This window comes from Varanus komodoensis, unplaced genomic scaffold, assembly GCF_004798865.1.
Source record: "Varanus komodoensis strain SLA01 unplaced genomic scaffold, ASM479886v1 scaffold12, whole genome shotgun sequence".
Lineage (NCBI taxonomy): Eukaryota > Metazoa > Chordata > Lepidosauria > Squamata > Varanidae > Varanus > Varanus komodoensis.
Genome location: NW_025335349.1, coordinates 29,133,576 through 29,153,810, shown reverse-complemented (window position 1 = coordinate 29,153,810; position 20,235 = coordinate 29,133,576). Strand labels below are relative to the sequence as shown.

At 42.8% G+C, this 20,235-nt stretch overlaps 1 protein-coding gene across 3 annotated transcripts in view; it reads right to left on the bottom strand.

Annotated features, from left to right (window-relative positions):
- The window catches only part of STXBP4 (syntaxin binding protein 4), a 136,753-nt gene that overhangs the window by 87,905 nt on the left and 28,613 nt on the right, over positions 1-20,235 (bottom strand). For all 3 annotated transcript variants that reach the window (XM_044422059.1, XM_044422058.1, XM_044422057.1), the window contains 4 exons: positions 15,066-15,162; positions 11,566-11,678; positions 10,252-10,341; positions 5,981-6,046 (listed from right to left, as the gene is read on the bottom strand). In XM_044422059.1, coding sequence (XP_044277994.1) covers positions 5,981-6,046; positions 10,252-10,341; positions 11,566-11,678; positions 15,066-15,162 — 366 coding nt within the window. The remainder of the gene's footprint in view (positions 1-5,980; positions 6,047-10,251; positions 10,342-11,565; positions 11,679-15,065; positions 15,163-20,235) is intronic.

Below are 20,235 nucleotides of genomic sequence, written 5' to 3'. Positions count from 1 at the left end.
GCCACTTTGTGCAGCTTTTCCTATTGTCCCAGGGACAAATACTGTGGTCAGGACGCTTCTGCTGTTTGTTTCCTCGTGATTAACCTTGGTTTTAGAGTAATACATGGTGGCAAAAACCATAAAGGAACAAGCATGGAGAGTAGCAAGTTCATCATATGCACAACTGCTATAAATTGGGGTAGATGAATTTTGAGACGTAAACACCCTCTTTTCCTCATCCCTTCTTGTAACTGTGACCATACATCAGGGGAGAAAGTGGCCAGGGGGACCTTTCCTCACTCTCTCGTAATACTAGAATCCAAAGCTGATTGGTGGGAGATTCAGGAGAGATAAAAGGATGGACTTCATCACACAGTTAAACTACGGAATTCATTTCTACAAGATATTGTGATGGCCACTTTGGATGGCTTTAAAAGGGGACAAATTCAAGGAGGAGGAGAAGGCCGCTAGCCCTGTTGGCTACATGCTGTCTCTAGCAGCAGAGCAGTGTGTCCTTATATCCCTGCTGTTGTACTCAAGTCCTGCTTGTGTTTTTCCTATGAGGACTGGCCACTGTGTGAACAGAACGCTGGGTTAGAGAGACCTTGGGTCTGACTCAGTATGTCAGTTATGTTTTCACAACTAACCTAACCAAAACACCTCTTGTTAGCCCAAACTTCCCTAAATTCCTTCTCTTTCTTCTCACTTAATCTGTCTTTTCTTTATGCAAGAGTGTTAATCCCTACTTCTAAAACCTCTCACTTTGACAAGCCCATCCTTGGTCAACAAGACAGTCAGCACATGTCTGCAACCTCATTTAAGCTCTGGAACCGCCAGATAAATTAGCTAATTCCCCCCAAATCCAGTCCTCTCTGAAAGTTCTTGTTGGCAGGCATGCTTGTATTTGAACTAGAATTACTCTAACAAGTTACTTCCCCCAAAGTAATGTGTACACACTTTTAAGACCTTGTGTTTAACAAATTCCCATGGATTACTAGGTTCCACACTGCCAATAATGTAGAGCTGTCAATTTTTTAAGAAGAAAATCCTTTTACAAATGTTTATTTTGGGAACATGTGCAAGTCTGTATGAGTATTTAGAGGGGTACATTCTGTAGCAATCCTGTTTCTTTACTCAGGTTCCAGATGGCTTCACATTCCTGAAGGAAACTGGTGCATAAAGGTGTTAGCTGATTTAATACCAGTTACAGCACAATGGTAAGCTCAGAAGTAAACCCAATTGGGTTTGAAGGAGCTTACTTCCCAGGGAAGAGGGTATATGATGGCTGGATCACTGAAAACTGTCCCTGGAAGACAAGAACTCTGTTTTCTCCCCTTTAAAGTACTGTATTGCTAGTTCCCCTGAACAGCTAAATATTTTTGAAAGCTTCATGTTTACCCTTTAACCACTGATTAATATTTTTGGATGGCAGCAATTTATAAATCAGTCAAGCTTACTAAAAAGGAACAAAAGGTGATGATGGGGCGAATGCAATGGTTCAAGTATTTTAATGAGTGTTGGCAAAAGGAAGGGTTCCGCTAAACATGCATGCAAGGATGGGGACATACATGCACACACTGTCCAGTTTTCTAATTACTCGGTTATTTTCTAAAATGTTAGATATAGCAGACACTCCACACCTACACCTTCAGTTTCGGTTACCTGCTTGGCTGTACCTTTCAAGTTGCCCGGCAAAATATTTTTGTCTCTTTCTCAAGGGCAGCATCTGGCTGGGGCAGGTTAAGCTGCTTTCTAATTGCCGTGATTTAGGATTGCCTGAAGGTCATTATAATACTGCACTTTTAACAACCATAAAAATATTGAAAAAAGCAGCAGCAAGCTTAATAAAAGGTTAAGGCAAATGAAAGATGAAAGGTGTTTCTTTTAGCATCAAGCATGCCTTGCTAAATATTTACTACCCTTTGAACAAGGCTGAGGACAGTAGGATTACATTTCCTCCACACGCAGAGGATTATGATTTTCACCTCCTTGCTCCTCCCGCCCTGTGAATCACCCGTCCAGCTGTGGTGCTTTGGAGAGGGAGGGAATGAGACTGGGGCACTGCCAGGACACCTCGTATCTTAATGGACCCAGTCTGCTCCTCTCCTCCTCCTCCTCCACCAGAATGCCTGCTTCTTACTTCTCTGAGGTTGGTATGAGCTCAGAGAAGTAGCTGGTGGAGTCCAAGCATGGAATCCCAGCTCAGGGGTTGGAGCTGTTTTCCTGCCTTGGAACCGGGAATCCAACGTATCCTCTGGCCCTCTTGACACTGTCTAAACACTATAGGATCTCACACATTCCTAGTTCACCTTTCAAAGCAGAAGGCTTCCCAAGGAGGCTTACAATCATAAAATTAGAGAGTTAAAGACTTCGCACAAACATAAAAAACAGTCAGAGAGGAAGTCATGCATGGCTTTTGTTTTGGTTTTGGTTAGGTTCCTCCCCACCCTCTGCATGAACCTTTAATAACTATCTCAGAGTTGGATATTGCTCCAATATGGCAATAATTTGTTAGTATGGTTCTTGAAAACAAAAAAAAAAAAAAAGAAAAAGAAAAAGGTGAAATGGTATTATACCAGATACCCATTAGTCTTCTTGAACCGTTGGATTTTGCAATATTTTTTTTTGTATTTCTGGTTTTTTTGCACCACCAGACAGTTGTCCAACATAATTTGTATCATTCTACAGTTTACGGATCTTTATACGTATGGTCTGAACTCCGTTCTTAGTGGTATTATCATATTCTTACGGCATTTGACCATTTAGGGCACTTCTGCTTCACTTTGTTCTTGGCATTCTGTCCTAACTCAGGCCACTCACTGGTCCACCAAGCCCAGTCATGCGTATGTCAAGGGTGGGCAACTTGTGGCCTTCCAGATATTGCATCTTTTTCCCTACTCAGCCTGGGATCTACAGCTTGGTGCCCACAGACACCCCTTGTGCTGCCCAGCAAGATTCCTGTCTTCCCGATTTTTATTCTATTTAAGATATCGTTTTAATTACATTGAAAAAATGGAGACTGACATGCTGCAGAAGGATTTCCTACCTTCCAACTCCAACTTTATTGGATGCAAAAGAGTAGCTTTGTATTATGGGCCCTGGATCCCACCTCCGCCTTATATTTAGGTTCTTGGGAAACTTTTCTTTCAGTCTCACCAGCTTGCCTTCAGCTAAAGGAGTGCTTTGAGACAGGCCACCATTTCATGAATGAACTAGCTAACCCAAAGCACACATTTAGTGAAGGTGCCCACTGACGCACACATGTCCCCCTGTGGGCCTTCCGCTAATCACTGAATTTAAAGAGTGCCTCCTCCCCTGTACCCTCAACAGAAGGCTTCAGCAAGGCTCAGATGATGGGCCATGGCAGTCCTGAGTAGTCACCTAAGCTGCTGTTCTTACCCCTGCATGCAAGGGATATTTCCATGCCTTGGACCTGGGACCACGGCCCACATGGTTTGGTGGATGCTGTAGCTACTTCCAGTTATCAGTTTTGCCCCACTGGGACCATGGCTTGGCTCAGCCTTCCTGAAGTGGCAAACACCTTACCAGAAGGATGTCCAACTAGGTCTTCAGTCGGCCATGTGAAAATTGCTCTGATATCAATGCTAACCTTGGCCTTGCCTGTCCTGAGGATGTGCCGTGTGCAAATCTGAGGCGAAGAAATGCCAGTCACACGCAATGCTGGAAATGGCCATAGGTAGACAGTGAACGTGGGTAGACATGCTTTGACTCGGGTAGTGCATCTGTTTCCTACTGGCTCATTCCAGCTTGCCTCTGTTAGACCTGTTTGTATTGCTTTTTTTTCCTTTGACCACTTGCCTGGTCAGCAAAGGGGAGCTGCAAGAGCTTTATGCCTTTCCCTGTTTATATTGAATAAAATTGCACAATTCTACAGACAGTTGTGTTGCACCTCAACCCTCCTTCCCCATTTACCACACACAAAAGTAAAATGCAAGAGTGAACACGCAACTGCAGGACACTTCCCCAAATGCCCTCTTCTGTATTGCTGAAATATGCCTGAAACACACCAGGCTGGTCCACAAGTATGATGTTAGCATCCTTTGGAAGCCTGTGCCCAAAACATTTATATGAAGCTGAGATGAGTCAAGCTGTTCTGCTTTCCGTGCCATTAAATCCAGAATTAATCACAATACAGAATATATGGGAGGAATATATTTTAAAGGCAATAATAAAGGACCAACATTTGATGAATTCATGCAGATTATTAAACATTTCTATGGAAAGCACTCCACGCCTTTCCACTGTGTCTTCTAACTCCAATAGGTTGAAATTCATGGTCACTGCCCATCCCCTCTGTTCCCTCCACCACACACGTCTCATGGTCACTCAGATTTTAAAGGTCTATACAGCATTAGGAATTTGATCCAATGCTCCCAGGAAATTCCTGGTCTTTAGCCTCAGGACAGCTGAGCAGGGCTATGAAGGACAGGATGCTTTGTGGGGCATCCATTCATTGGGTCCCCACAAGTCAGAGGCAACTTGACAGTGTATAACAGCAAAGTCTCTGGAGTCCAACAGTGACATTCATCTTCAAAACCGGGTGCAGGCCATTCTGATGAAGAAATAAATACTCGAGTCTTCCCATGGGAAGAGAAAGCAACTAGGAACCAACACGCCCAGTTTTGTAATTAACTTTTGTTCTATTATCCTTCTACTGACTACAGTAAAACTGGCATTAAAATATTGGGCATGGCAATGATATTATCTTTGAATACTGAGCAGAAGTTTGATTGATAAATCAGCATTCCGTAAAGCCAAACACAGCCAGGGTTTTCTGATCTCGGGATGGATTCCACCTCTTCCTTGCAAAAGGACCCTCATTCTCAAAGCCAGTCAGTTGGACAGCCTGTTTTAAATTGAGGGCTTTGACATGATACAATCATATGTTGAGAAAGAGAGTTTGATTTGCCTTAAGAACAGGTAAGCCTCTCTCCCCGACCCACATTTTTCCTTGTGACAGCCACTGATGCCTAGCTGCAGACAGGAAGTTAAGTAGAGGAGGTCTGTACCTGAGGGCCGAGAGCCTTCTCCTACCGTAATACTAAGGAGCTGCACATCATGAATCAGTAACTTGTGTCTGTGGGCCTAATTCAGCTTGCAGAAGGGTGAAAGGTTCCCTCTCCTTCTGCAAGCTCTGCGCTATATTGTGAGCAGAGGAATTTCCTTCCTGCAACACATTCTTCCAATATAGTGTAAAAAATGACTCAGAAAAAGGGAAGCATTTTGCTCCTGCCCAAACTGTCTTGCATTCATTACAGAAAACCTGTCAAGCAAACGACAGGGATCACGCCAGAACCACCTTGCTAGAAGTCAGAGCAATCTAAGCCAACTGCATTCTTGGGCCACAGGGATACAACTGCCAAGGCAAATCCCATGGCTGAAGCCATCTGGATAGGCCCTGGTTTCTATAAGCACTCTGAGTGCAGTGGGTTAGCATACAGCCATTTAGGGAAGGTGGGATGAGATCTTTGGATCCTTTCCAGTCTTGCGATTCTATGCAACACTAAGGGCTGATCAATGGAAAATGACAATTCCATATGTGGTTTCCTTTCATCAGAGAGTCAGAAGCGCTTGAACTCTACAACAATATAAAAACATGGCAAAAGTAAAACAGCTAATTCTAGGCTATCTATTGAAAATCAAATCTAAATACAAAGAGAGAAGAGAAGGACAGCCAATGTAGCATAAAGTACTGGGTTTCGACTGGGAAGATTATCTTGATCTAACCTACTCCATTAGGTCATTTTAGGATAAAAGCAAATAGAGTCCATGCACATCATGCAGAAATATATACCTTGCATACTGTAGGGAGAAGACAAAGGATAAAGCCAAAAAAAGAGTGCAATTTAATCTTCAGCACTTAATGTTTTTATAAAGGGGAGAAGACTACTGCCATTAGTAAGTTTGCAAGATGTGAGGAATGTCTCAAAAATGAAGGACAATGAGAGTTTTTCTCCTCCCCAAAAGACTTTCCACATACCTGTTTGGTAGTATGCAGCTCTTCAGCTAGTTGCTTTCTCACACGCTCTGACTCTGCCAATTCTTCCTGTTAGTACGAAAGGGGAAAATAATTAAGCAATGACTTCTGAGGCTCTTTTTTGTCCTTTGATCAACATGAGTCAAGGAAATCTGACTGGCATTGCCAATCATTGCTAAAACAGCTGCCAACAAATCATTTGTGTTGCCTAGGAAAGGGGTATTCCATTATACAGAGTTCATTCTGGTGTGCAAGTTTAGTGGAACAACAATACCACATCACTGACCTGGTTCTCCCCTAATGGCAATTCTTGGGGTAACCCAGGACTCAGCATGTTTGAGAGGGAGTGGAAAAAGTCTAAGCACCTGCCTGTCACTTCTGTTCTGACTCAGCCTGCTGAAACAACCCAGGACAGGTCATTTGTGAGTTGCTGTCTTGACATGTGAACCCAGCACTCTGGGCTGGTGAGGGTTAAGCAAGAACAGGAAAAACAGCATGTCTCTGTATGCTAACCTATGTTCGATAGCACTTCTATCTCATGTGCCTTTTGGAAGGTGAAGGCCTCCTCCTTGTCTACTTCTTGAAGGAACCCTTAGAGAAGCCATTTGTTTCTTAGTTGTCATCACAAGTGTGTCGACCTCATGCTGCATACGATCCAGGTCTCTGAAGTGCTTAGTACTGGTTATAACAATTTTACTGTAGCACCTGAGTTTCCATGGAGGGAAATCTACCTGCCAGGCCTCAAGGAATGGACCAGAGAATTGAGTGGCCACTGAGAGTGGCCCTGTTTGCACAATGCAGTAGAGTCCATCAGTCTAAAAAAGGGCTTGCTGTGTATGAGTGGGCCAGCAACTGAGAGCTCTATAGAGATCATGGCTTTGCTGGGACAGCAGAAAGCCTGGCAAAGTGGCATCTCCTGACTCCATGCAGCAACTAACAAGGTGCCCTCAGTCCACAATGCACGCTGCTGGCCATTCTGTGGCTCTAACTTTCAAGCATCACTGCACTAGATCAAATTAGCACTACACCAGCCACAATTCAGCATCTATTATTTCTCCTACTCGGCAAGTATTCCTTCCATTTCCAAGGTTTGTTTGCTTTGCTGTGCCATCATGAGGGATCCCGGCACTCTTCGTGTGCCCCAGGAAATGGCACTCCGTCGTATGGCTTCGCGCATCCCAGGGCCTAATCCTTGGCACTCCATGCAGGGTTTGGAGTCTGGTGGCCCTCTCCCTCAGTGAGCCTGCCTTCTCACCACGGCCGTGCTCTTGCTCCGCTCCTTCCTCCGCATTCCTGCTTGACAGGCAAAGAGGCTGCCAACAGGTGGGCTGTGGCATCTGCTGCCCCTTGTTCTTGCTGGCACCAGAGCTATGTGAAACACACATGCACAGAAGCAATGCCTTGGAGGACTGGCTCCAAAGCGGAGTTTAACCCTCCTAGTCGCTGCTATTTCATGGGAGTATCAGGGTCCCAGCACCTTACGTATCTAGCCCAAACCTCTAATGCTTGCCAATCATTGGCTCTGCAGATTTACTAGAATAATCAAGCTACGGGGTGACCAGAATGGGTTAGGTGTGCCTCGCCTGCCTGTCTGCAGTGGGAGACAGTCACTCACCCAATTGGCTTGTAACATTCAGCCAAGCATTCAGAGTTCTGGGAGGACCAGTCACTATTTGTTGCTCTTGCGCAGCCAGTCTCTGGGGCAAAATGCTCTCCAGGTCTTGGTGTTTCCCATCATTGCACTGATGGGTGAGGCTGTCGCAGGAACAAACAGCAGGAACGGTTATTTATTTATTTGGAGTTTTTGTATGCCGTCCCATTTGCATGAGCCTCGGGGCGGCTTCCATAGATAGCCTCGGGTTAGCTTCCGGGGATTATCTGAAGGGCCACTACTCAGCCCCAATGCAGTCAGCAAGAGAAGAACTGCTTTAGTTGCCTTGGAGAAGAGGAACGGGGTGTGCTGGGGGGTGGGGGGAGGCAGAAAGTGGGGCTGATGGCTTAGGACTCTCCCTCTGCAGCACTTTATCTAGGGGGCCAAAAATGGCCACCTTGGGTCCGGGATACCTGAAGGAGCGCCTTCTTCCCTATGCACCCACCCGCCCCTTGACATTTGAGGCAGAGGTCCTCCTCCAGGAGCCCTCCTTGAAGGAGATTAGGAGGGAGAGTACCCAGAGGAGGGCCTTCTCTGTGGTGGCGTCCCAACTGTAGAATACGCTCTCCAGAGAGGTTCGCCTGGTGCCGTCACTTTATTCTTTTCAAAACCAAGCTAACCCCTTTTTATTTTCCTGTTATTTTAATGTTTAATTTATTTTAATTGGGGTTTTAGTATATTAATGGTCAGATGCTGTGGGGCTGTTCTATTCTATTTGTTTATTGTAAGCCATCCCAAGACATTCTGTAGGGGACAGGATAGAAAAGCGTTGAATAAATAAATAAATAAAATTAATAAAAAGGGGCAGGGTGGGAGGAGCAGAGGGGTGAAAGCTGTTGTTACCACACTGTGGATCATGTCCTAGATGCACAAAAGTCTCTGGGTTTGGAGAATTAGATGCATCAAGCATGGAGGATACTAAACATGAAGTACTAAACATATGGATATGCTGACTTTCTCATTCTCACACACACAGAAGCAGATCTAAATTTCTTTATTGCCATTTCCCCCTTAATGGCATCTTCTTAAAGCAGTTGAGGGCTAGTCTGGCGACATCGCAAGCCACATCAATCATCTAGGCTGGAGGCATAAGGAAAACAAGAAAGCTTGTTCCCTGTCCGATGCACCCTAGCCTCAAGGTTGGCGGAAGCCTCATGGGACAGGAAATGTAATGTAATGACCATACATGATTTTTAAACCCATCAAGTCCAGCCAGCATGGCCTGGCCAAATACTCTCTCTGAATTCCTTCTAATCAAAGGCGTGCACCTGAATCCAGGAAAGGCAACTATTAAAAATGACCAGATAGAAAGCAACGCGACTGCAGATTGAAAGCGAGCGCTGCTACTGAACTGGGTAGCAATAGCACCGGGCACCAGCATGAAGGACTCAAACGTGGAAGTGCAGAGAGGATTTTTTTTTTTTTTGGTCCAAGGGACAAAATCAGAAATGTTCTTTATTACTGAACAAATTAAGCCTTATTGCAGGCAGCCAGACAGGAACGGTGATTATTCCATGAAGTTGGCAGAGTGTTACTGAAACATAAATTATGGAGTGGGAAACCTTCTGCCAGCAGAAAATTAGAGAATGCCTATAATAAGTAACAGTTTAAAAGAGTTCTTTAAAAAGAAAGAAAGAAAGAAAGAAAGAAAGCACTTGTATAAGAATAGAAATCTATACTTTTCTTATTACTAGGAAGCTCATTTCTTTGTGATTTATAAGAAATTGGCTTTATAGACAGGACAGTTAATGAGGACTCCATTTATTTCTCAGATTCTAGTTAAAGCATGTACAGAGGAAAGGAGAAGGAATAATCCAGGAGCCTTAACAATGAGAAATGAATGAATGAATAAAAACTGAATGAAACTAGAGGTGCAACGTTTAGCTGATTAATTGATTAGATTCATCAACAAAACACATTTTGACCCATTCAAAAGGTGTTCTTGAACTGGGTAGGCCCAAAAAAAGTATTTCAGTTTTATCCTGCCTTTCCCTCAGGAGAGCAGCAATGCTTTCTCTACTCCATTTATTCTCACAACAAACCTGTGACCTAGGTTAGGCTGAGAAAGCATGATCGTCCTTACATCACTCAATGAGTTACAGGGCAGCTAGGGAGTCTTCATGGTACAAGTCTAACACTAAATAATTGTGCTGGCTTGCAAGTGCGCTAATTGTTTCAAAATCCTTGGAAGAGGCATTCCTACTTTTCTTCCATATAGGAAAGAATGCTTCTTCTCAGGAGAAGCATGGATATCCTGGAGCATGTACTTTCAAAGACTGGATCATGTTTTTCCCTTCCAAATTATTGTTTTATTCATATGCAAACCCTTGCAGATTGAATCAATCAAGCATATGATTATTTGCCGGGCAGTGCAATCCAGTGGGACTGCCCAGAATTCTCTGCACCTGAAGGATTCCAGGCATCCTATGGAGGGTGGAAGCAACCATACTGGTGGAGGCATGGTGAGAACTGTAGGGCTTGGTTCTGTCTAGCCACACATGGAACTGAGGTTTCAATCCTTCTATTTATACCCCACATTGCTGTCCAGTGGTATCTGCACACATTTCAGAGAGTTGTTTAAAACAGGCAAAGAGATGTTTAAAATTATAAAGCAAAATACTACCTTCAATTTACGTATTTCTTTCAATGCTTCATTTCTTTCGTTCCTAAGTTCTTCCATCTCATCTCTTTCGGGAGAAGCACAGGATACAAACTGTATACATTTAAGTATGGAGGCAAGGAAGGGAATTACGGACATGGACATAAGAATTTAATCATAAAGTAATTTGAGAAACTTAATCTTTATTGTTTAAACTTTCTAACTCAGTCTTGTAAATATAAAGGACAGTAACTAATGCTGTCATGTCATCTCTGCTGCTTTGCTTGCGCCAGTGGGAGTGACTGCTTGCATAACAGGCATATTGTGCTAAAAAATAGCCCCAGAAACGTTCATTTCCAGACTGGGACAAATTCAGCAGAACTCCCTTCTGCATGCTCTGCTGATGTGCCCCCTTTCCGAAACTAACTTTTCCATTTGTTCTGAGTGGTCTGTAAAATTGCAAGTTTCCTATTGCACAAGATCTCGCTCCTACCGGCACACTGGCGTCATATGATGTTGCTCAAAGTCCTATAATTTTCCCTCTGCAAATAATTCAATTAAACTTGCAAAAACTGATATGGAAGAACAAAAAATCAGCAAGATTTATACAGACATTTTTCTTAACAATATCCTAACTGATCATCAAAGGGCAGGCTAATTTTTAGAAGATGCTCATAAGGCTGCTTTAATTTCATCTTAAAATGTTAAGCCAGATCATACAGTGGCTACAACCTTGTGCACACTTAGGAGTAAGGACCACTGAACTCAGTGGGACTTACTTTTGCTAAGAGGTACACAGAATTGTGCTTTTACAGAATTAAATTTGCAAAACATTTTAAAAGAACATGAAAAACAATAAAAACTAGCAGGAGAAAAGACCAGTAAACAATACAAATTATTGGATATAGCACATAGCCTTTGGTATCTGCTGATATCTTTCTCAAAAAGAAAAGTTTCCACTACCCCTGAAAGGCAGCTGTATGGATCTCTCTCATTCAAGGGCTTCAGGTTATCAGAGTTGCCACCAAAAGCACCCCACTACTGGAAGAATGATTCTAATTTAGGATCACATTCAGAATATGCAAAATAACACATTGGCCACATATTTGGGAGCAATCTATGGAACTGAAATACTTGCATGCCAATTTACTGGCATTTCTGAGAATATCGTGCAGTGTGTTGCTTGAAAGGACCTGACTAGAATCCTTCAAAGATGTTTTGATGAAGCTGTGTTTAAATGAGTTAAAATAAATCAAGAGTACAACAACCTTAAAAAATTAACCTTGGTTTATAGCTACAATAGTTAATCAAGTTCTGGTAAAGAGTCACATTATATACCTGGGAATCTAGTAACGTGGCAACTTCCTCAGTAGTAAACCCTGTAGGTCCTTGGGTCTCACCTGCCCCATCCAGCTGCAAACAGAATAGAGTTTTTGCCACCTGAACAAAATCTAAAATAGACATTTTGTTAGTGCATATCTCCAAGATCAACTGCAAAAGCATCAAGCTACAATTCCTGTCCAACCTCCCATGGCCAGCTTGTCAATATTTGCATCAGAAATTTGGTTCTCTCTTTCTTAAGCCTTTCTGTTTTTCTTTCTTTTTAGGCTTTTTAGGTAATTTAGGTTAAAAATACCTACAATTATCAAAATTATCCTACAACTTCAGTCAAGCTATACACATATAACTATAGTTATATTATTACAGTATATAACTAAATATTAAACCTGTGAAAATATATCTCTAATAATTATATTAACCAAACATATACAACATAAACTTTATATATATTTACACACCAATAAATTGTACCAGCAATACATATGGATTAATGTTTCTCCCAAAGAAAATGAACTAACTCAAGCATTCTTGGTATGTACTTCTTTTAGAATGAAAAACATCTGATTTTACTCCATTAACACAAACTGACAATACATGTTAACCGAATACAATTGGAAACTTAAATTCCAAATTTCAAGAGAATCTCGTGCGGATAGATACATTCTTTCCTGTCAAAGGCCTTTCGTGCAGTGGGAAATAACAGCACATACGAATTTCCCTGGTTTCTGTTTTTAAAATTACATTTAAGAGTTGTTGCAGATAGGTTTCTAATTTTTGACCCTGTCATTTTATATCATCCATTTCCTAAATTATACTGGATTCAAAGGGTATGCTGTGAAATCTGGAAAATGCAAAAAGGTCGCAGAATCTTAACAAATTCAGATATTTTGGCCTACAAATCCCATGATTCCCCACTACTTGCTATGCTTCCTAGGGCTGATGAATGTTGACCAAAACATGGCCCATCTCTAAATAATATTCCTCCACTTTGATTGCTATTAAATCAAAACTGGCAAGCTGCAATTGTGCTTGCCACTCCAAACTAGAATTACAATCCATAGCATGACCCTGGTTAGCTATTCTGGTTTGAGGAGTACAGATACTGCATAATTTTCAGTATAGATGCAATGGATAACAAATTTATAAGTAAGAAGTTACAAATCAAATCTGTAAGATTTGTAAGTAAGAAGTTACAAATCAAATCTGAGCATGCAAAAGTGGGGAAGTAGAAGAACCTGCTACATATATTTGATTTCCCAAATCATCTTCCTACAACACACCTCAGTCATGAAAACATATCAAATTAACAATAAGGTAGAATAGTAACCACACATTTGGAACAATGAGGCTGGGAAAGACCAAAGAATAAGTATGTGAGTCTATGCATTGAGCTATAATCCTTGGTTGCCCCAAAACATGGAATGGTGTGCCTGGAGAGTTGCATGAGATATTCCAGACAGGTACCTTCAAGGGGGAGCTACTAATATGTGCCTTTTGACAGGCTTTCCCAGATTATTATTATTTAATATGCTGTTCTTAATCTGAATTTGAATTGTTGTTGGTTTTAAATTGTTGTAAACTCACCAGAATGTATGGGAATAGGGTAGTACAGTGGTACCTTGGCTCACAAACGCCTCAGTTCATGACCAAATCAGGTTGCGAACAGAAATTTCGGAGAAATTTTGCCTCAGGTTGCGAACTCCGCATCGGGTGACAACCACAATCGTGACCATCTCCACCACCCCACACACACCCCGAGCACGATCACTATCGCACGATTATCTTTTGGACTCTCCCTCCAAACAATAATCCCACCCCCAACCTAGGTTAGTGTTCTCTACTATACTATACTTTGTTGTTGTTTGTTACTTTGTTTCAAATTTTTGTGATTTAAAAAAATGTTTACAGAATGGATGAACCCTATTTACATTGAACCTTATGTGGAAATTTGACTTGGTTCGTGACCCAAATCAACTTGTGACCCTGTTCATAAGGGGCAAACTGTATTAACCTTATTTACATTGAACCTTATGGGGGAATTTGACTTGGCTCTAAACCAATTCGAGTCATGAACAGAGTCATGGAATGGATTAAGTTCATGAGCCGAGGTACCACTCTATATAAAAGCCAGTAACAAATAAATTAATAAAACTCTCCAGTGTACTTTCGAGATGGTCTATGGGTTCATAGTGAAAACAAAAGAAAACAGTGGCCTCTTCCAAAGCAAACAATGCTGACACCCAAGTAGGCCTCCTGCGGCAGTCCCGTATAGCTTTAAAGACAGGCAGAGTCAAGATGAAAAGAATGTTGCTATGTGGTAGGTTAACTCTTCTGGTTTCGGACAGGTACTGCTATGCAGGACCATTCCTTAATTTCTCATGACTCCTTAATTTTTCATAAGAATCCATGCCTTGGTTACTTTCTGCTTGATTACTGAAACATGTCTACCTTTCAAAAGTGTCTGGACGTTTCAGCTAGTTCAAAATATAGCAGCTAGACTGCTAATAGGTGCATGAAGTTGAGATGCTATTACACCAACACTAAAAAACTAGGCTCAATTCAAGGTGCTGGTGTTAATCTTTAAATCCCTAAATAGCCCAGGGCCAGCAATTTAGGGGACTACCTGTTTCTTTATGAATCTATCTCATTTTTGAGATACTCAAAGGAAACTGTTTGCTAGGGATGGTTAGCCAGCATCCAAGAAAGGGGTGTCTCCTGTGTCACTGCTAAATTGTGGAATGTTTTCTCTCCAGAATTATGATTCCCCTCCCTTGGCTTTCAGATAAAGTGTTAAGACACATTTTCTTAACTTCATATTTACAATTATTTTAGTATGTGATTGTTTTAATGGCCTTTTTCATTTTTTCCCCTTTTTATGCATTTATTTTACATTGGTTTTGTTTCACTTTGTCGTCTTGGCAAAAAAGGATAGTAACCAATACGAATACAAGATGAGTCTTTCTGCATCAAAACGAGTGCGACTTTCTGTTCCCACAATGGCCAACCAGAATCTTTTGGAAAGGCTGTAAGCAATAGCACCTCCTACTCAACCAGTTCCTCCCTTAGAAATCCTACCCATAGTTTAAATACACCCCCCTTCTCATTCATTCTGTGCATTTGTTTTGGCTTTTCAAGGACAGTGGAATCAGAATGCAAGAGGAGCTAGGTTTTAATCCAAAAACCCTCAAACACGTCTGACTTCACGGTAGCTGAAAATTTAAAAAATGTTTTGGCACACAATGCAAAAGCAAAACAAAAGACCACTGTCAGACTGGCAAAGCAGAGCTTAGGCTAAAGGCACCCAGTCTAATGTCACACTGGATAATTTAACCTAAACTGTGTTTTTATTAGAAGACAATCAACATTGCATGGAAAGTTTTTACACTGGGGGCAGGGGCAGGGGGAGAGGGGAGGGAGAGGAGGAGAAAGCGAGGAGCAGAGAGAGAGAATGCATAACTCCTGATTACATGTTGCTAGAACTTTCTTCAAATGATTACCTCCAAAAGCCACTGTTCCCTTAGAATCCTTTGGCAGCTGTTGTCTTAGGATCTCCTGTTGTTCTTTTGTGGGTTGAATCCCAAGAAAATTCAGAGCCTAGGAAGAGGAGACAGAAGCAGCACCAAGAATTCATTTTCTCTCTTAGAAGGATGAGCCTGACCTCTTGCTTTACAACTGTGTATGGCAAACAAGAACTGCCTTTTAGCACCACCGTTAACCATTATGAGACGGCACGACTCACCAGAGAAGATAAAGAAAGCTGAGGACAGAAGAGGAGGAAGACCAACCCTGAGATGGCTCCATGCCATGAAAAAAGCCACAGCTTTGAGCTTACAAGAGCTGAGCTCTCGAGGACCAGACATTTTGGAGGACATGTATTCATAGGGTCACCATAAGTTGGACGCAATGGCACATAAGTACCACAACCACAGGCAGAAAACTTGGGACCCATCTTAAGTTGCACTGCTGAACTGCACCCTTTCAGATCACTTGAATGTTCTCACAATACCTACATGTAAAAGGCGGCATGTCAGGAAGAAGACTAGCACCTTCTCTCCGACATGATGAAGGCAAGGAATGCTTTACTGCCTGACTTTTCTCCTCATTCATCTAATATGCTGATCACCCCAAGTCATTCATTTCCCAGCTTGGCACCATCACTGGGAATAAGTGGGGCCCCCAGTGCACATGATCTTGATCTTGATGGCACATCTTTTCCCACAAGCTCAGCTTCCTGAAGCGACTGGATCGGCACACATGCGCAGGAACTGGAGAGCACATGGCATTAGAATTCAGACAACAGATGTGGGAAACGCTATTTATTTATTTATGTAAAGTATTTTTATCCCACTCCTCTGCAAAAAAAGATTATGGGAGCAGCTTAAGAACAATCAGTAAAATAAGGTGGCCCCTGCAGGCTTACAATCTAACAAGACACCAGGCCAAGGAAAGGTGAGGGGAGAAGTAAACTTTCCAATGGATTAGCAGACTGGCCCTGCTCTCGCCTTTGTTTTGTTGAATTGCTAAAAAGAGGGTAGCAAGGAGGATGGACCAATGACTTCCCCCAAATCATTTCCTCATCTTGCTCCCCATCACCTAAAGATAGGACACATTTGTTTCTCCTATGTACCATCAAAATAGAAAGTTTTATATACTTGTTGATGAGTTATGAAGTGCATTTAGCATCAACTGCAAACTTGATGCTAAATGCACCTTTAAAAAATAAGGCACTGCTAGAGCAGCCCAGAGGGTGCTCACAGTGGTTCATTACATAATCTCTGTACAACATAAGTGTAAACATTTCTATGCTTTCCTTTCTCCCGAACTCCTCCTCCTCATTGTGCTTCAGCGGGTAGCCATGCCTGCCAAGAAAAAGCACAAGGCAGGACAAACAAGAGATTCAAGGAATCCAAGTGAGAGCAAGTATGCCTTTTAGATGCAATCCAAACCCAGCTGCTCAGTGACCTCCACTCATTTCAGCAACTTCCCACTGAAACAGACAAAACCATGCAGAGCGGCAGTGCTGGGTAGATTGTGCTCTTACTTGACAGATGGGGCTACCTATTAAAGTATCATGAGAAGGGGGATAAAGTGTACTTGCAACATTACCAAGAGAGCCATTTCCCAGCAGTGTACCAGCACCTGAACACAGAGTTAAGAGACAATCTTTTAAAAGCAGCATGTGCAATTTGAAGTACAGCTCTTTGCACTGCATTAGCACTTGGCTGTCATAAAAAATGTGGCAAAACAGAAGGGCAAATTCCAAAGCCAATTTTCGATATCATAGCCAAAGTGATAGGAATTATTTAGCTGATGGCCCTCACAGCCCAAAGCAATTTTTCATATTATTTAAAAAGATTTCACACTTACTGTCATTGAAAGGGGTGAAAAGAAGTAAGTATCATGAAAACAAAAATGAATTGTTCTTGCACAAATCTCAAAAAACACATGCGACATAGGCAAATGGCAGTGAGAAATTGCTGCTAAAAGCATCTTGATGAAAGCTCTTGAAGAGAAAAAAAACTGTATGAGATCCAAACACTTTCCACTCAGATTGCAGATGTTTTGGGGAAGCAACGAGTGGCAGCAATGGGAGACTTCCATTACCTTGATATTTGTTGGGAAGCGGTCTTGGCTAAGTACAAGATCTCCATAAAACCCCTAACATGTCTGGCCACCAAATTCCTCTCTCAGAAGGTAGGGGAGGGGACAAGGGGATCAGCTGTCCTTGACTGCATCCTGACCAAGAGGGAAGATTACATTGAAGTAGCAAGAACTTTGGGAGAAAGTGGCCATGTACTACTGGAATTCATATTTTCCAGAAAACTAAATGTGACTACAGTTGAATGTGTATTTTGGGTTTCAGGAAAGTCCGTTTTAATAAGAGCAGCCTCAGGGAGCCAGGTTCACCCCAGCTTGCCTGAATGAACATTCAGCTTAAACTGAGAGTCACCCTGGAACTGCAGACTCTGCCCTCATCCATCGACCAGAGAACCAGGGGCCCAGGGAAACTGCATCCTGAATCTGGCGAAGAACATCACGGCAAACGAGAGACTAGGCTGGCTCTATAGGTTAGCCACAGAAGGAGCGGCTGCACAAAATTTGCTCCACCCCTTGCTGCCACAAGCAACACTTATTAGAACATTGTAACTAAAAACTAGCGCCAGAGTTTGCTTCTTTCCTCCTTCTTCCCAAGCGCTTTTCTTTTCATGGCATGCCTTTCACTCTAAGCCTGAGGGCAGGTGCTGTTTCTGAAGGTCCCCCTTACAAAACCCTTCTCAGCCGAACAGCCAAGTCAGATTGTGCAGGGATTCCTCGCAGAGGCGAAGCAGAACCCCAGCCCCTTCCATTCTGCCCTCTTCTTTGGCAAACAGCATCCAGATCAGGCTTGCTCTAATGAGGCCGGCATATCGGTTTACTCCAAGCAGAGGCCTTTCTTATATGACCCTCCGCCTACTCTGGTCAGGCCTGTAGTAGCTGCTACACCCCTGCCCAAGAGTAGCATGCCAAGAAGAAGTGGGGCTCCGGTCAGCTCTCCCAAGAAGCCAATCCTGTGCACATGTAGATGGGATGCACAGAGGAAGCCTGTGAAAACCACCGGAAAAATGGCTGGATGATGCTTCCACCATGAACATGCTTGCAGCCATTTCAGCGCTGCATCTGGCTCCAGAAGCCGAGTCCGTTCCTTCAGTTACACTAGCTGCTAAAGTCCTGTTTTGTTCTTGGTCCTCTCTCACTCTCTGTGAGGTCTCAACTGGAGGCCAAGGAGTCCTTGCTGAAATTCATTTGCTTGGCGACAAGAACAAAGAGAACAATTTCATTACTGTAGCCACTAAGTGTTTGCGGCTGCTGGCCAAAATGGGAATCTTCCAGTTACTTTGGCTGAAGACCTACAGAAATATTTCTGAATATTTAGAGTTTATTAGAAGTTAGTCAGCCTGCTCTATATTTTTTAAATAAGAAAAAATAGCAAGGGCTGAAAGTCCCACTGAACTCATCAAGTCCCATGGATATAAATTAGTTACAACCTGTTCTACTGAATTAAATGGACTTAAGCACAGTTGGTTTTTTTTAAAGATTTAGGCAAAGTTTTACACACACTTTGGTAGTCTATAGTATACAAAGCAATTGCTGGACTGATAACAAAGATACTAGAGCTTGAATCCCGACTTAGCCATCTAACTTGGTGACTGACCCATTCTTTGCATATACCCTACCTCACAAGATGGGTCTGAGCTTAAAATTTTGATGCCTGAATTAGCATAGTAAAGGTTATGCAAATATGGATTTCGCAGGATTATGGATTTTGCAGAAACAGTTACATTTTGACCAAGAGATTCTGACCTTTTCTGTGACATTTATTCCCAAAAGGTCATATGTAAGAAGACACAAGGCAAGCCCAGGTCCATTGCTGCAAAACTGCTTTATACCACCACCCAAAAAATGAGGCAGGGGTGCAGAAACGCTATGTACCAACACCCATTTTCTAGACTTGGATATTCTTTACAGCCTTGGCTGACATTTTGGGAAGGATACTGAAACGAATGAATGAACAAGTAAGCGAGCAAATGAACGTACGCACGTTAGCTTAAAGTAAGTAAATTCTGTCAAATCAACAGTTATTTTTATATGACTGTACAGTAAGAAGGCATTTCCTTGCAGACACATAATTCCCCCAGTGGTTAGCTTAGAAGCTGCTGTTTCCACACTGCTTTGTGGTTGTGATTTGCCACGACACTATCCACTGCAAGCCTTCATAGATTTTTACAATGATCTCCTGGTTATGTGAAACTCTTGGTCCAAAGCTCAAATGACCGCAGATTCCTGGAAGATGATTTCACTGACTGGCTGCATGAGGAAACGCTTGCAAGCGTTCCTGCTCAGAAAAAGATCCCCGTCCAGTTTGCTACTGCATTTCCCAAAGAGCCCACCAGTTTGTCACTGCCTGTTCTCACAGCGGAGACCGTGTAAAAGAGGTACGTGTATCTCCCTGCAGCCTCTCTCGGGCATCCTGCCCGGGAGATTCTGGCGCTTGTTGTGGCAGAGCGACTGCCATTGTTTCACTGTAAGAAGCACCTTGCCTCTTCAGGTGGAAGAACCACTGCAGCAAAAATGTCAAAGGAAAACATCCATTCCACTCTGGGATACTTGTCTCCATGTGTAAAATGTTTCTTGGCATACTGGGTTTGAGCTTTTGGGAGGGATCTGTTTTAAGCTAATATCCTCCACAGTTTGCAAAAGAATCCATTAGGCAGTGCTCATCCTCGGAAATAAAATTGCAGCAACAACCTCAGGTTGGGCAGGGGCCAAGGCTGGCTCTGAACACATCGTGCTAGCTCAGGCGTGCAAGACCTCCTGCAGTCCCAGGGCCAAATTCTATTTTGGGGAAGTGTTCGCTGGCCTCCTTCCAGTGGAGGGCGGGGTTGAAGGCAAAAGGAAGGGCCAAGAACATCCATATATTTTAGACTAAACCTCTCACTGCCAGGAACTAAGCCTTGGGAGAAGCACTGCAGCTTTTTCAAATTACTCAACCAGATCAGAAAAGCACCAGATGACTGACGGCTGGGCAGATGGGGTGGGAAAGGGGCATGACCATGCGGGGAACGGAGGGCTAGACTGGGATTTTAGGTGAGCTGGATTTGGCCCTCAGGGCTGATGCTCTGCACTCTC